At 44.3% G+C, this 17,746-nt stretch overlaps 1 protein-coding gene across 1 annotated transcript in view; it reads right to left on the bottom strand.

Moving 5' to 3' along the window:
* The window catches only part of LOC140899613 (disintegrin and metalloproteinase domain-containing protein 29), a 56,566-nt gene extending 40,948 nt beyond the window's left edge, over window positions 1-15,618 (bottom strand). Inside the window, exons 1-2 of the mRNA XM_073315539.1 lie at window positions 15,445-15,618; window positions 7,683-7,760 (exon numbers count right to left, since the gene is read on the bottom strand). Of these exons, the coding sequence (XP_073171640.1) occupies window positions 7,683-7,760; window positions 15,445-15,576 (210 nt within the window). The 5' untranslated portion in view covers window positions 15,577-15,618. The remainder of the gene's footprint in view (window positions 1-7,682; window positions 7,761-15,444) is intronic.
* Between the last annotated feature and the right edge of the window lie 2,128 nt (window positions 15,619-17,746).

Here is a 17,746-nt window from a genome sequence, read left to right on the forward strand (position 1 = left end):
TGTAAGCTAACCACCCTCCCCTCCTCCCTTTAATCACCGCTTGCAGAGGCAATAAAGTCATTGCTGCTTCACAGTCATGCATTCGTTATTCATTCATCACACAAATAGGGAGATGACTACCAAGGTATCCCAGGAGGGGTGGTGGAGGAGGGAAGGAAAATGCCACACAGCACTTTAAGCACAGCACTTTAAAAGTTTACAACTTTAAAATTTATTGAATGACAGCCTTCTTTTTTTTGGGCAATCCTCTGTTGTGGAGTGGCTGGTTGGCCGGAGGCCCCCCCACCGCGTTCTTGGGCGTCTGGGTGTGGAGGCTATGGAACTTGGGGAGGAGGGCGGTTAGTTACAGAGGGGCAGCAGTGGCAGTCTGTGCTCCAGCTGCCTTTGCTGCAGCTCAACCATACACTGGAGCATTCTGGTTTGGTCCTGCAGCAGCCTCAGCATTGAATCCTGCCTCCTCTCATCACGCTGCCGCCACATTTGAGCTTCAGCCCTGTCTTCAGCCCGCCACTTACTCTCTTCAGCCCTCCACCTCTCCTCCCGGTCATTTTGTGCTTTCCTGCACTCTGACATTATTTGCCTCCACGCATTCGTCTGTGCTCTGTCAGTGTGGAAGGACAGCATGAGCTCGGAGAACATTTCATCGCGAGTGCGTTTTTTTTTCTTTCTAAGCTTCACTAGCCTCTGGGAAGGAGAAGATCCTGTGATCATTGAAACACATGCAGCTGGTGGAGAAAAAAAAAGGGACAGCGGTATTTAAAAAGACACATTTTATAAAACAGTCGCTACAGTCTTTCAGGGTAAACCTTGCTGTTAACATTACATACATAGCACATGTGCTTTCGTTACAAGGTCGCATTTTGCCTCCTCCCACCGCGTGACTACCCCCTCAACCTTCCCCCCTCCCTGTGGCTAACAGCGGGGAACATTTCTGTTCAGCCACAGGCAAACAGCCCAGCAGGAATGGACTATACTGAGTGTCCCTGAAGAAAAGCACCCTATTTCAACCAGGTGACCATGAATTATATCTCACTCTCCTGAGGATAACACAGAGAGAGAAAGAACGGATTTTGGTTGAATGCCAGCAAACATACACTGCAATGCTTTGTTCTACAGTGATTCCCGAGTATGTGTTACTGGCCTGGAGTGATAAAGTGTCCTACCATGAAGGACGAAATAAGGCTGCCCTCCCCAGAAACCTTTTGGAAAGGCTTTAGGACTACATCTAGGAGAACCGCAAATGCCAGGGCAAAGTAATCCTTTCACATGCTTGCTTTTAAACCATGTATAGCATTTTAAAAGGTACACTCACCAGAGGTCCCTTCTCCGCCTGCTGGGTCCAGGAGGCAGCCTTGGGTGGGTTCGGGGGGTACTGGCTCCAGGTCTAGGGTGAGAAACAGTTCCTGGCTGTCGGGAAAACCGGTTTCTCCGCTTGCTTACTGTGAGCTATCTACAACCTCCTCCTCCTCCTCATCTTCTTCGTCCCCAAAACCTGCTTCCGTATTGCCTCCATCTCCATTGAAGGAGTCAAACAACACGGCTGGGGTAGTGGCGGCTGAACCCCCTAAAATGGCATGCAGCTCATCATAGAAGCGGCATGTTTGGGGCTCTGACCCAGAGCGGCTGTTCGCCTCTCTGGTTTTCTGGTAGGCTTGCCTCAGCTCCTTCAGTTTCACGCGGCACTGCTTCGGGTCCCTGTTATGGCCTCTGTCCTTCATGCCCTGGGAGATTTTCACAAAGGTTTTGGCATTTCGAAAACTGGAACGGAGTTCTGATAGCACGGATTCCTCTCCCCAAACAGCGATCAGATCCCGTACCTCCCGTTCGGTCCATGCTGGAGCTCTTTTGCGATTCTGGGACTCCATCATGGTCACCTGTGCTGATGAGCTCTGCATGGTCACCTGCAGCTTGCCACGCTGGCCAAACAGGAAATGAGATTCAAAAGTTCGCGGTTCTTTTCCTGTCTACCTGGCCAGTGCATCTGAGTTGAGAGTGCTGTCCAGAGCGGTCAGAATGGAGCACTCTGGGATAGCTCCCGGAGGCCAATACCATCGAATTGTGTCCACAGTACCCCAAATTTGAGCTGGGAACGTCGATTTAAGCGCTAATCCACTTGTCAGGGGTGGAGTAAGGAAATCGATTTTAAGAGCCCTTTAAGTCAAAATAAAGGGCTTCACTGTGTGGACGGGTGCAGGTTTAAATCGATTTAACGTTGCTAAATTCGACCTAAAGTCCTAGTGTAGACCAGGGCTAAGACAGTTTAGCTAAGACTAGGACACATACATCCTGGGCTTCTTGTCCAGCTTCCCATTTGTGTGCGTGTTTGATTTAAATAATAATTGCATCTGTGGTCTGCACAGATCACCTTACAGACGGGCATCTGACTGCTAGATACCAACTCCTGAGAATGTCAGTTGCTCAGGCTGAACATTGTCTAGCTGGTAGGAGGGTAAGTTTATGGACTGACTCTCTCATGTTGCTTTTTAACGAGATTCGCAGTTCCATTAGTAGCTACTACAGGAGCTCTCCTTATCTCAAGCAGTACAGACCTGGATTTTCGGAGCCCAAGGATCAGGGCTCTAGCTCTTGCTCCCCAAGTCGTATAGCTGTGTCTGGGAGGAACCCTGTCTAGTCTGTACCATGCCGGGACTTCGGACAATTTATCAGGAACCCCAGTGACTCCACTGCCATGGAGCTGATGATATTTAAAACTTTCCTGCAGTGTTACACATAGATATTGCATGTCACTTGGAATTTGAGGACAAGTTAAGTCTTCCCGTTTCTCAATGTCAGTCATTGCAAAAGGATTTGAAATAACGATGTAAATCTCTTCCTGATTCCTCACATTAATTGTGGTGGATAAGCTAAACTATTACCTACAGTCAATAGCCTTTTGTCCTGCCTAGCAAATTACTCCTTTAGTTAGCATGGGATAGATTCAGTCTTACCGAGGAGAGTGCTGTCAGATGTTTGGCTGGGTGCGTGTTCTCCCATGTGTTCTCCCGTGTGCTGTCCCAGCTCTGCGCAGACAGCTGGCACAGCAAACATCAAGCGAACCACCCAATAAATCTACAGACTTGTCTCAGCGAAGGCACTTGGTTAAGTTTATTGCAGACGACGCACAGTGATAATGACGCAGCTCAATGGTTACAGGTACACTAACACATGTATGCTTGTGACAATGGACCGGCTCAGGTAGTGGCGGGACTTTCCACTAGCTCCTAGGCCAGACAAAGACACTCCCTCTGAGATACATCTTTATACACCAATAAAAACAAGTTATGTATCACGCTTAATGTATCAGAGTGCCACCCATTGCCTTGTACCTGCAGGTTAGATCAAAACATCTATATTTATTATGCTGTCATCCTGACCTTATGTCAAGGTTCCCTCCCCACTCTGAACTCTAGGGTACAGATGTGGGGACCCGCATGAAAGACCCCCTAAGCTTATTTCTACCAGCTTAGGTTAAAAACTTCCCCAAGGCACAAATCCTTCCTTGTCCTTGGATGAGTACTGCTGCCACCACCAAGTGAGTTAGACAAAAATTCAGGAAAAGGACCACTTGGAGTTCCTGTTTCCCTAAAATATCCCCCCAAGCCCCTTCATGCCCTTTCCTGGGGAGGCTTGAGAATAATTTACCAACCAAATAGGTAAACCAGATTCTTAAAAAACAGAATTTTATTATAAAGAAAAAAAAGGTAACGGAAGCACCTCCATAAAATCAGGATGGAAGGTAACTTTACAGGGTAGACAGATTCAAAACAAAGAGGATTCCCCTCTAGGTAAAACTTTAAAGTTACAAAAAAAAAAAAAACAGGGATAAACCTCCCTCTTAGCACAGGGAAAATTTACAAGCTAAAAACAAAAGATAATCTACCATGCCTTGCCTTATTTACATATTCTTTTTGCAATATTGAGACTCATTTTAGGATGATTTTAGGATAAGTAGTTTTCTGACCTGATGCTTCTCTGCTTCCCCAGAGAACACACAATGCAGAGCACAAACAAAGCCTCCCCCCCAGATTTGAAAGTATCTTCTTTCCCCATTGATCCTTTTGGTCAGGTGTCAACCAGGTTATTTGAGCTTCTTAACCCCTTACAGGTAAGGAGGAATTCTAGGCTACCCTTAGCTATATGTTTATGACGCCTTATCCTTAAGATGGGTCAACATGTTCCTGTTATCTTTGGGGAATGTGTTTTTCAGGGTGTTCTTGTACCACCCTTCTGGAATGTGCTTGTGTCATAAATATAAAGGGAAGGGTAAACACCTTTAAAATCCCTCCTGGCCAGAGGAAAAACCCTTTCACCTGTAAAGGGTTAAGAAGCTAGGATAACCTCGCTGGCACCTGACCACAATGACCAATGAGGAGACAAGATACTTTCAAAGCTGGAGGGGGGGAGAAAGACAAAGGGTCTGTGTCTGTCTGGGTGATGCTTTTGCTGGGAACAGAAAAGGAGTCTTAGAATTTAGTAAGTAATCTAGCTAGATATGCGTTAGATTGTGATTTCTTTAAATGGCTGAGAAAATAAGCTGTGCTGAATGGAATGGATATTCCTGTTTTTGTGTCTTTTTGTAACTTAAGGTTTTGCCTAGAGGGATGCTCTATGTTTTGAATCTAATTACCCTGTAAGGTATTTACCATCCTGATTTTACAGAGGTGATTCTTTTTTACTTTTTCTTCTATTAAAATTCTTCTTTTAAGAAACTGAATGCTTTTTTCATTGTTCTTAAGATCCAAGGGTTTGGGTCTGTGGTCGCCTATGCAAATTGGTGAGGATTTTTATCAAACCTTCCCCAGGAAGGGGGTGCAAGGTTTCAGTGAGGATTTTGTGGGGAAAGACGTTTCCAAACGGGTTCTTTCCTAATAAAATAAACCCAGTTAGACGTTTAGTGGTGGCAGCAAAAGTCCAAGGGAAAAAGGTAAAATAGTTTGTACCTTGGAGAAGTTTTAACCTAAGCTAGTAAAAGTAAGCTTAGGAGGTTTTCATGCAGGTCCCCACAGCTGTACCCTAGAGTTCAGAGTGGGGAAGGAACCTTGACAGATTGCATAAGTGTTTTGTGCCTAGCACCTCTTAGGAATATGTGTTTTTACAATAGCAACCCTATGCTTGCCACATTCTGTGAGCAGGGCCTGCCTCTTGCTCACAACTTAACTTTGCTTCTACTTGAGGCCTCAGGCCTCATATCAGGCCTCTGATGCATGGGCTTATGTTTCAGGCCCTCTTCCTACTACAGAGAGGAAGTTTTTTTCTGAGGTTTCCCATTGTGCTGACACTCTGGAGCCTTTCAGTCTCTTCACTAAGTAAGTGACAGAACAATGGCTGTTTGTCATAGGACTGCTGTAAAATACAGGGTTTGTAAATATTCCTAGGAAGTTCATCTATAAATGCCTAAGTTCACAGGACTCAAGTTCTATCATTTTCTTGTTGAAGAAGGGATGAAAACTGGGGAGAAAACAAAAGACAATATAGAAGAGGAGAAATGGTTGTATGGGGATGAGAAGCCTACTGAGAAGGAATAAAATTAATCAAGTATTTTGCACCATTCATCTAAGGAGCTCAAAGGACTTTGAGTCTCATGCCCTTCTGTGAGGAATATGGGTAATACTGTATCTATCAGTAAACCAAGGAATCCCAGGTAACGATGATGGTCAAAAATGTTTTATCACCACCTTCTGCTGGCTTGGAGATGACGACCTTTGCTATTAAATGAAGACCTCACCTCAGTTTGTGGCTGAGCAAAGTGAAGTGGCCCTACACACAGCACTTCTCTTCCTTCCTCTGTGTGTGTGTGTGCGCGCATGCGGGCACAGCCTCTCCAAAGTCTGCTCCATGGTTGTTGTTGGGGGAGGAAGAAACAAGCTGTCTGTCCATCCCTTCCATCCCAGGGGAGAAAAAGATCATTGGGGGGCCGGGGGAGAACGAGGAGACACACACCAAACCCCTGCCACAGGGGTTGGGAGCAGGGAAGGCAGAGCATAGAGGGTAATACAGAGCCCCTGGTATGAGGGAAGGGGCAGGGTGGTTGCAGGGAGTTCCTGAAATAAAGGTGGATTGGAAGGTGGAGCAAGGAGCTTATAGGGAGAAACAGAAGATGTGAACTGGTGGATTCTCTCCTGTACCAGGGAGTTTGGCAGATAATCATTAATGTACTTATACTTAAAAAGGCATATATAGTATTTAGTTTCCCCCCCATCCCCATCTGTGTTTTGTCATCTTCTCTTAACCATTTCTGGAGCTGTTTTCCCCTATGTACTTGTAGGAATATAGACCTGGTAAACTATGATTTTAAACTAAGTTTGGATGTTAGTGCAAGTGATAAGCCTAAAACATGTAACCAAAAAGAGTAAGAAATAGTGTTTGTGTTAAATTTATACAGATCCTTGAAATACCAGCATTATCTTATGTAAGGTTTAGGTCAGATGCAGTAAATAATTCTTTAAAAATTAAGAAAACATAGTTAATTGGGTACCAGGTGCAGTAAATAATTGATTGTATATACTTCTTTATTATAAAGACCTGCTTAATCCAGTAGCTGGGAGAAATACAGTAAAATAAGATAAGAAGAAAACCTGGAAGAGACGGGGTCCAGCCATTAAACTTGTCTCAACCAGTCCAAAGGTCAGAGTTCAGCCATAAACTGACTCAGACTTTAGCTAAGGGTCTGATAACCAGCAATGACATCACTTGATTATAATGTTATAAAAGGCAAAACGTTAGGGGTTCCTTTGTCACAGTTTTTTCTTATTCCTCTGCAGTCATGCCAAGATAGAAAGGTTTATCCCAAGCTTGATCCTATTGTGCATATTTGCACAATGCTTATAATTTTATTGTCACTAAAATATAATATGCTGGTATTTGTATTTTGAATATAATCAACACCAAGTGGCCTTTAGACTAATAAAGGAATACTTATGTGCACTTATGATATACTTATGATATACTTATCATGGTGAACCTTAGTAAATGTATTAGGAAAATTATTTCCAACAGCACTGCTTCAGCATTCCAGTCTTTTAGAGTGTCACCACACCTTTCTCTCCCTCCTTGGAATGATCTCGGTCATACTTATATAGGTCCAGAACACTCCCATACCCATTAGCCTCTGAGGGGGACTTCTTAATTGGAGTCTGTTACTTGTTCCCCCCACCCCACTATGTAGCAGTTCACTCTCTAACAGACGGATGCAAGACTGTGCAAGCAATGAACTTGGCCTACAGAAACAATGAAGTGTGCAACCCTCTAAATCCTATCCTTGTTTGCTCCAAGATGCATTAGTGTAATGTGCTTCATGTAGGCCTATTCTTGAAGGCCCCAGAAAACCTTTTTCTTGTGCTATGAGAATAAAACACCTGAATTTCCTGTTCTGCACTACCTCCCCAGTTGACTGTAAGTGCAACATATAGAAATAAATGTTATTAGCAATAAAATCCAAAATGGCATGAGATCTGGCTATTTTGCAGCTCTGACTGTATCATGTGTCATATGTGGCTTTTCATCAAATGATGTATAGTTGATAAGATTCTGCCTTTAAAATAGTTTAATTACTGCTTTTCAAGATCTGGTCTGACTAAAATAATCTTAAGTCTAATGTGAAGCATCACTGCTAAGAGACTAAGTTCAGTGTTCTACATATTATACTTTGAAATTCAGAGAATGTTAAAATCTTTACTACTTACCCCTCTGTTATTGCATTTTGTGTAATTACAATCGTAATCCAGAGTTTTTATATTGACACATGTCCTGTTTATACATATCTGTAAAAGTTCAGAAATAAATATACATTAGATAATAGAATGGCACTAGGAAAGCCTAGATTCTGACTGGTGATTCAATGTGGAAACCACACTATAGGTCAAAAAGAAAGGTTAATGGTAAATAACTTTTCAGATTTTCTTAGCACAGTGTGATCTTGGCACCACAGTCAAAACCCTCTAGAAAATAGGAAGCATTAAGGTCATGCATGTGCTCATTTGCAGAACAGAGTTACCTCCACTTCTTCAGAATCCATATCAGAGACTCTGAAGAAGTGGCAAGGGTGGAACTATGTGGGCATTCTACTCAAAGAGTCAGTTTCTGGCAAATAGAACTTCTCCTTTAAGTATTTTTAGTGTAAAGCCTTGCACTACTGCTTTCTTGAAACAGGCATCAGCTGCCAAGTTAAGAGAGTAATGCTGGATGAATATATCAATTGAGTTAAGGAGCAGCCATACATGGTAACAGCTAAAAGTCATCCACAGCCTCTTGACTACTGCAACATCCTTTTTTCTAGGGTGTCCCCATTGCTCCCCATCGATTCAAAAATATCATCCTAGCTCAAATATCATTTCTGACCATATAACCCTCCTCCTTCTCCTCTGTATTCCTTTACTGGCTCATCCTTTATTCATTGCATTGCATTTAAAATTCCTTACCTTCACCTGTTACCCTGTCACCTGGTCAGATTTAATCATTTTTGGCCAGTATTTCCAGCATTACTTGATAGAAAACTAGTCTGTCATTTTATATCCTATGCCTTTTGAAGAATTAAGGAAAATTCCTGCTGGGGAGATTTCCAATGAGCAGCTGCTCAAGACAGCATCTAGAGTATCAAATGGACATTTATGATTATGATTTATGCTTTATAAATAGGACCCTACCAAATTCATGATCCACTTTGGTCAATTTCAGAGTCATAAAAGTTTTAAAATAGTAAATTTCATGATTTCAGCTATTTAAATATGAAATTTCATGTTTTTGTAATTATAGGGGTCCTGACCCAAAAAAGGAGTTGGCGGGGAGGAGTTTGCAAGGTTATTGTAGTGGTGGTTGTTTTACTGCTATCCTTACTTCTGCAGGCAGCTGTGCTGCCTTCAGAGCTGGATGGCCAGAGAGTAGCGGCTGCTGGCCTTGAGCCCATCTGTCAAGGCAGAGTTGCTGCCAGCAGCAGTGCAGAAGTAAGGATGGCACAGTATTGTATTGCCATCCTTACTTCTGCGCTGCTGCCTGAAGAGCTGGGCCCTCAGTCAGCAGTCACAGCTCTCTGGCCTCACAGCTCTGAAGGCAGTGCAGAAGTAAGGATCCTCCCTAAAATAACCTTGTGACCCCCCCTGCAACTTCCTTTTGGGTCAGGTCCCCCAATTTGAGAAGCTCTGGTCTCTCCCATGAAATTGGTATAGTATAGGGTAAAAGCACACAAAAGACCAGATTTCACGGTCCGTGACACATTTTTCATGGCTGTTAATTTGGTAGGGCCCTATTTATAAATGGATGCATAGTTGAAAATCATATAGGGAGGAGAGAGTAAAGAGCTGAGTAACAACTGGATCAGATGGGACATCAACCTGAAATTCCTAGGATGATGGTGGTAAACTGAAATGAGAGGAAAAAGGGTGGATCCGGCATCAAAATACAGATTTTATTTGATGCTGTTGGGGAGAAAAGTTACCAGTTCAGAAGTTAAAGACACTGTGCAGAAGGAGAGGTCACTCGCTTTGTGCGGTAACTGTGCCTTTGATTGGAGATATTCGGTAGCAGTACCCATTTGGCCCACTCATGCACTCCAGACTTCTTCGTGCCCTGTACTGAGGATATACAGAGCTGTGCTAGTGAACTTCCCTCAGTTCCTTTTCTACCATGAAGTCCAACAAGATGAAACTCTGAAGCAAAGGTGAAGGAAGGAGGAGAATGGAGCATCCATAGGGAAACACATCTGAAAGAACTGCAGTTACTGCACAAGGTAGTAACCGCTCCTTTCAGAAGTGTGCCTGAGGATGCTTGAATTTACAGATTCCTGAGCACTATCCCTGGAAAGAGCTTTGGATTGGAGTCCAACACTGAGGACACAACTTAGTTGCCAATCGCAGCATGTGATCTGGCTGTGTGAATCAAGGCATAGTGTTGGCTGGTGCTCTACAAATTTCAGCCACTAGAACATTGTTCAAGAGTGCTAGAGAAGTAGACTGGGATCTTGTAGAATGGGCTAATACCTCAGAAGAGATCCACCTTGAGAGTCTTTGAACAGACACTGTGGATTCCCTGAATCTGTCTGTAAATGAAACAAAACAGATTGGGAGTCTTTCAAAAGGGTTCAGTTTTGTCCAGACAAAAGGCTAATGCCCTTCTGACATCCAAAGTGTAGAGAAACAATTTCCTCCCTGGTCTGGTGTGATTTCAGGAAAGGAGACTGGAAACTGAATAATCTGGTTAATATAGAATTCAGAAAATACATTTGGGAGAAACTTGGGATATGGTTGTCATGAACCTTTCTTCCTGAAGAATACTGTACTGGGAGGGACTGCAATTAAAGCCCCCCTGTGACCGGGTTCCCTCTCTGCTCATGGCACCTCCTGCTCGTCGCTCTGGAGATTAGCTCAGTCTCTCAGTTGCATCCTCTTCAGTGGTCTCTCCACACGTCTTCTCTCCTTATGTGGCCTCTCTCGCTCTCGGTGCTGCTGCTTCAGGTCCATGGCTTGGTACTCCATCCAGGTTACTAAGTCCTTCCCCTTCTGGGGAAAAATCACAATCTTTATGGATGAGCTGTCTGGCAGGCATCTTCAGTGCTCCAAACCACTACCCAGTGTCCGGTAGGGGTACCCAAGTCCACCCTCTATACCCTATAGCATGCAGCCTAGACCTGTACTGGCTGTGACCTTGCTGCTGTTTCCCTGAGCTTTTTCCTACCTAACTGGCTCCCCGCCTCTGGGTTTGCCATCTTCCCTCCTCTCAGGAAGTCTGTGCAGCTTGCCAGCCTGCAGCCACAAACACTTCTCTCTTTCCAGGGGGTGACTGCCCTTCCCTAGCTGCCATGCCCCTCTCTAGCCAGCTACTTGGCTTTCTAGAAGCCCCACCTCTCCTGTCCAAGTGAGCCTGTTCCTCATCAATTAACTCTTGCTTGTAGCCTAGTTAGTAGCTTAGGCCCATCTGGTCCCACCCAGCTCTTGCTTGGCCATTGTGGGGTGCATGTCCCATAACACCCTTAGTTCCCCAACTCTTCATGCAGAAGTGATACCACCTTTCACGGCCAGGTGAAGATGGGGAGAGGTGGCCAATGTCTCATGGCCCTCAGAGACTGAGTACAAGCTCCTGAAACCAGAGTGCCTAAACTGGAGGAGTTAAGGGAGACAGTAGTACACAGATGAGACTTTCTGGGACACTGTCGAGTGATCCCAGCTCCAGTCTGACAGCCTCTGTGCTGCTGAGGAGGAAGAAAGTCTTGGGGAAGGAGAACATCAAACTGGAGCAGAGGGAAATGATCCCATAGTTGGGACCCTCCTTTCATATCATGGTATCCTCTAGCACTGAGGATACCTCTTGGGAGGGAATCTCAGTTATTAGGAAGAGACAGGTAATAATAATGGGGGATTCAATCATTAGAAACAGATAGTTGGCTTTGTGATGACTGGGAGAACCATATGGTGAATTGCCCACCTGGGTGTGAAGACTGGATTTCTCGAGACATCTAGACAGACTTATGTATAGAGCTGGGGAGGAGCTGGTGGTCCTGGTACATTTAAGTATTAATAACATATGGAAATGAGGAAAGAGGGCCTGGAGGCCACATTTAGGATGCTAGGTATGAGACTGAAGTCCAGGATCTCCATGGTAGCATTCTCTGAAATGCTTCCAGTTCCACATGCAGGGTCAGTTACACAGGCAGAATGGAAGGGTGTCAATACATGGATGACAGGTTTCAGAGTAACAGCCGCATTAGTCTGTATATGCAAAAAGAAAAGGAGGACTTGTGGCACCTTAGAGACGAACAAATTTATTTGAGCATAAGCTTTCGTGAGCTACAGCTCCCTTCATCGGATGTATGCAGATGATGGTATAGGGAGCAGGGGTTTAGGTTTATTAGGAACTAGGGAATCTTTGGGGAAAGGGAGGCCTATCCAGAAAAGATGGGCGCCATCTAAACCAAAACTGATCTGAATTGCTGGCATTTAAAATTATCAAGGTGTTAGAGGAGCTTTTAAACTAGGGACTGGGGGTAAAGCCGACAGGTTCAGAGGAGCACACAGTACAGACAAAGACATCCCATAATTGAGGATCTATTAATGGGGATTCTCTACATCCTAGTGAAGAGGAGATGATGGATGTTGATAAAGTACAGGTAGGTGTAATAGGAAGACAGCCTGAGATCATAAGCCCTGATATTAGAGGCCTGGTATGAGGCTCACAGAATCTGGCAAGAACAGGGCTGATATTGCAGAAATACACATTCCTAAGAAGTGGTAGTCACAGAGTAAATACGCAAACACACCCCGATATCAAGTGGTACCAGAACATCCCTATATGAAGGATGATACAAAAACACTCCCCAAGTAGAACAGGAACATACTGACCCCTCCTAAAAGATAAGGTCAGGATGACAGTACTGAATAGAGATGTTTTGATCAAACCAACATGTACAAGGCAATGAGTGAGAACTAGTCACATCAGGGGGCAGTAACTATGTCAGAGGGGCAGTATTAATTTGTTTGTATCGGGTATAAAGATGTATCTCAGAGTGAGTATCTTTGTCTGGCCTAGGGAGGAATGGAAAGTCCCTCAGTTCACTGAGCTGGTCCATTTTTATGGGTGTGTGTATATATATATATATATAGGTCCAGTAGAGTCTGCAGGATACTAGTACCATGCTTTGTCAACAATAAACCTGGCTGGGTGCCTTCATTCCTTAACGGATCTTGTGATCATTGGGCAGTTTGCTTGAGTTCTGCTATGCCAGCTGTCTGCACAGGGCTGGGACAGCACACAGAGGGAACACGCACACAGCCAAGCATGTATCAACATCTAACAGTAGGAACTGAAGTGAAACAGTCAGATGAAAAAAGTCCCATTCAATTACATCACATAAACAACTAAAAAATGACAAATTTAAAAAAAGTGCTTGTATACAAATGCTAGAAATCCAAATACTAAGATGGGTGAACTTGAGTGCCTAGTATTAAATGAGGATATTGATATAATAGGCATCACAGAAACTTGGTAGAATGGCAGCAATCAATGTTTGAATAATAAGAGTACAGTGGTAAAAATATACTACCAACCACCTGACCAGGATGGTGATGGTGAAATGCTCCTAGAAATTGAGGCTATAAAAAATAGAAAATTTTGTAGTAATGGAGGATTTGAACTATCCCCACATTGACTGGGAGCTTGTCACTTCAGGACATGATGCAGAGAGAAACTTTCTGGACCCCATTAATGACTGCTTCCTGGAGCAGCTAGTCCCAGAACCCATGAGGGGAGAGGCAATTCTTGATTTAGTCTTAAGTGGCGCACAGCATCTGGTCCAAGAGGTTAATACAGTTGAAATGTTTGGTAATAGTGAGCATAATGTAATTAAATTTAACATCCTGATGGGGGGAGAGGAACCAAAAGAAACCCACCACTGTGTTTCTTAACTTCAAAAAGGGGAAGTACACAAAAATGAGGAAGCTAGTTAAATGGAAATTAAAAGGAACAGTCACAAGAGTGAAATGTCTGCAAGCTTCAAGGAAACTTTCTAAAAACAATATAATAGAGGCTCCAATTAAATGCATACCCCAAATTAAAAAAAAGTAGTAAGGATAAAAAATGCCACCATGACTAAAACTAGGAGAGTAAAAAAGTTGGTTAGAGGCTAAAAGGCATCATTTAAAAATTGGAAGTCAAATCTTGCTGAGTACAATAGAGAAGAGCATAAGCTCTAGCACGACAAGTGTAAAAATATAATTAGGTAGGCCAGAAAAGAATTTGAAGAATAACTAGCAAAAGACTGAAAAACTATATAGCAAAAAAAAAAGGTACATCAGAAGCAAGAAGCCTGCCAAACAGTCAGTGGAGCCACTGGATGATCGAATTGCTAAAAGAATACTCAAGGAAGATAAGGCCATTGCGGAGAAGCTAAATGAATTCTTTGCACCTGTCTTCATTGCAATATATACTCCCTTTTCCAGATCATTTATGAATATGTTGAACAGCACTGGTCCCAGTACAGCTCTCTGGGGAACATTGCAGAATGGAGACAGTTAAGTAGCAAACTGACAATTTCTTCTTACCCTTGTTTCCTGTCTTTTAACTAGTTACTGATCCATGAGAGATTTTTCCCTGTTACCCCATGACTCCTTACTTTGCTTAAGTGCCTTTGGTGAGGTACCTTGTCAAAGGCTTACTGAAAGTCCAAATACAATATATCCACTGTATCCTTGTCCATATGTTTGTTGACCTCAAATAATTCTAATAGATTGGTGAGGCATGATTTCCCTTTACAAAAGGGGTGTTGACTCTTCCCCACAAAATTATGTTAATCTCTGTGTCTGATAATTCTGTTCTTTACTATAGTTTCAACCAGTTTGCCTGGTACTGAAGTTAGGCTTACCTTATTCGGAGGGCAGGAGGGATATCAGGGCTGTGGCAGGGGATTGGATGATCACGGGGTGGGGGGGGGCTCAGGGGTGCAGGTTTCAGGCAGCACTTACGCAAGCAGCTCCCGGAAGCACATCCCCCCTCTGGCTCAGAGGCGCAGCCAGGCAGCTCTGCACACCGCCCCGGCCGCAGGCACCACCTGTACAGCTCCCATTGGCCAGGAACTGTGGCAAATGGGAGCTGTGGGGATGGCGCCTGCTGACGAGGCGGTGCGCAGAGCCACTTCGCCATGCCTCTGTGTTCTACAGAGGAGCCGGGAGGGTGAGGGTTTGAGCCGGAGGGAGGTCATGCTGGTTGCTTCCTGGGAGACGTGCGGAGCAGAGCAAGCCCTCGACCCCACTCCCCAGCTGGAGTGCCAAAGCGGGGCAAACTCCGACCCTGCTCACCGGTGGGAGCTGGGGGCCTGATTAAATGGTTTGATGGGCCGGATGTGGCCCACGGGCCATAGTTTGCCTGCCCCTGAAATAGACCCTAGATGTTTTAACCACTATTTTAACACTTGAGGATTTTGTATCTAGATTTGTAGTTCAAACCCAGATAGATACCCAGGCGGAGAAGGCTTAATTCAAGTCTAACTATACTCAGACCATGTTGCAAGATCAACTTTTTTGTAAAAACATTCTTCCTGAACGGTATTGTCTTTTTAGTCATGCTCTGGTATATACTGAGCAAATGAAGATGGATTTAGATAGTTTAGCAACTTCAGGAGGGAAGAAGACATCTAGGGACAGATTTGTAAAGGTATTTAGGCCCTGAGGTGGAATTTTCAAAAGCGCAGAGAACCTCAGGACTGTGACACTGGCCCCTACTTACCATTTCTCCATCCACCCACAAAAGGGAATAGAACATCTCCTGATCCTTGTAAAGAGAGTTAAGTTGGTCTTCTTCAGCTGCTTGTGGGTGAGAACAGGCTGTCCTTACAGGGATCGCTAAGGTTTTTCAAGTAAAAGAAGGGAAGGAAATCTGGAGTGGGGAAGAGATGTTCAAGGCCTTCCTCTCCATTTAATCTCTGTTCCACCCTATTCACAAATCTAACTATACTTACTACAGTACCTTGTTATCACCACATGCTGTGCCATCTCCCACTGAGCCAACATCCACTGTGTCTCTCCCAGCATGAAATTCTGTACCCCAACACAAGATATCATCAACTGGGGTTTGAACTATGGACCCAAGACTTTTCATATGAGGTATTTTTTTCACATTAACACACTGCAGTCTTCCACACAAGACATCACTGAAAGAAAAAAAAACCAAAGTTGCTTAAAAATTTATACAAGATTTAAATATCTCTGTGGGATATTTGTGGTATGTCTTACTATGGAAGAAGACAAGTCTCTCCCATAAATCTTTTCCGACACCCATTCTCTGTGTGACTTGTTAACCCCACTAATGTTCCAGCACAAATACGGATCATTCTGAACTGAACACAGCCCTTCGTGGCAAACAGGAGCTCAATGTTGCAGCAGCAAGGTGGAGAGGTGACAGCACAGCAGTGTGAAAGGCTGCTTCTGCAGTACTCCTGGCCTGATGCCGAGGAATAAAGAATTGAGTTTGTGTCCTGAATTTTGATTCTATACTGTAAGTCTACTGTTCTATCAGCAGCCCTACTACCCTCCTCTGTAAAGTGCTCTGGTATGTACAGGTGAAAACGAGTAGTTTTCTCATTTCTATTGGAATTCTCACTGGCTCTATCATTGTTGTCCTGTTTCAAATCTGAGGGATCAAATCACTGTGGTAGGAAACAATATAATGCAGTGTGAAAAAAGGCTAATATCATTCTGTGGTGTATTAACAAGAGTTGTATTTAAGACATGGGGTTAATTCTTCCGCTTGACTTGGTGAGGCCTTGCCTAGAGTATGTGTCCAGTTTTGGAAGTCATACTTTAAAAAAAGAGACAAATTGAAGAGTCCTGAGGACAAAAATAAAAATGATAAAAGGTTTTTAAAAAGCTGACTTATGCTGATAGGTTAAAGTAGGGTATGAGAAGAGTGCTGAGAAGAGAAGAACAGCTCCCAAACAAGATACATACATTTGCAATAACTGCCAAAGATCATGGAAATCTATGATAGGCCTATTCAGTCACGTGAGCCGTTGCAAACCACCTATATCATAGACTGCAATTCCCACTGTCTCTCGCAAACTAAAAGATAACAAAATGAAAGAAGACTGGGGGTGGGGTGGGTGGGGGACCTGAAAAAAGTCTTCCAAAATGTTAAGGGCTGTTATAAATAGGACAGTGATCCACTGTTCTCCTTGTCCACTGAAGGCAAGACAAGTAGTAAAGGGCTTACTCTGCAGCAAGGGAGATTAAGGTTAGCTATTACAAAAAACAAACTATAAGGATAGTTAAGCACTGGAACAAGCTTCCAAGGAAGGTTGTAGATTCCCTGTCATTGAAGGCCTTTAAGAACAAGTTACACAAACACCTTTCAGGGATGGTCTAGGTTTACTTGGCCCGGCGTCAACATGAGTGTGTAGACTAGTTGACCTCTCAAGGTCTGTTCCAGCCCTACGTTTCTATGATTCTATGTGATCTTTTTGGACTATGTGGCCAGCTGGGGAATCAGAGTTGAAGGGTGTGGTCAGAGGAAGCAGAAGAAAGGAAGGAGTTTGAAGAGTCTTTCAAAAAATAAAGCCTACAGTCTTGGACAGCAGCCAACTTCTGGAATCCTGACTCTGCTTGCTACAAACCAGCACTTCAGCCCTTTCTGCTTCTCATAGTTCAGAGAAAGTGCACTATAGTAGATCACTGATCTTTACTGCTGGCAGGAAGTGGAGGAGGACAAGGTGGTGGTGGCAACAGCACCATCTGCCTGGTCATTGTATTACCCAAAGGTCATAACTCTCAAAGGAAAGACCTGCAGGAGCCAAACTCAGTCAGACCTACTGAGGAATCATGGTTAAGGCTATGTTTTAGTCATAGACATGTCACGGGCAGTAAACAAAAAATTCACGGCCCGTGACCTGTGCATGACTTACTATGCGCCCCTACTAAAACTTGGGGTGGGGGTGGCTTGGGAGGGCAGCCCAGGGGGCACAGTGGGTGCTGGGGAGGGGGGCTGGCAGGGCTGGGGTAGGCTCCCTTCCCAGCTCCTGGGAAGCAATGACCCCAGCTCCTAGCTCAGGGGTGTGCAAACTTTGTGGCCCCAGGGCCACATCTGGTTATGGAAATTGCATGCAGGGCTGGGGCAGGAGATTGGGATGTGGGAGGGAGTGCAGTGTGCAGGAAGGGGCTCAGGGCAAGGGGTTGGGGTGCAGTAGAGGTGCAGAAGGGGGTTGGGATGCAGGCAGGGGGCTCAGGGCAGAGAGTTGGGGTGCGGGGTGCAGGAGGGGGTTGGGCTGCAGCCTGGC

This window comes from Lepidochelys kempii, chromosome 1 (assembly GCF_965140285.1).
Source record: "Lepidochelys kempii isolate rLepKem1 chromosome 1, rLepKem1.hap1, whole genome shotgun sequence".
Lineage (NCBI taxonomy): Eukaryota > Metazoa > Chordata > Testudines > Cheloniidae > Lepidochelys > Lepidochelys kempii.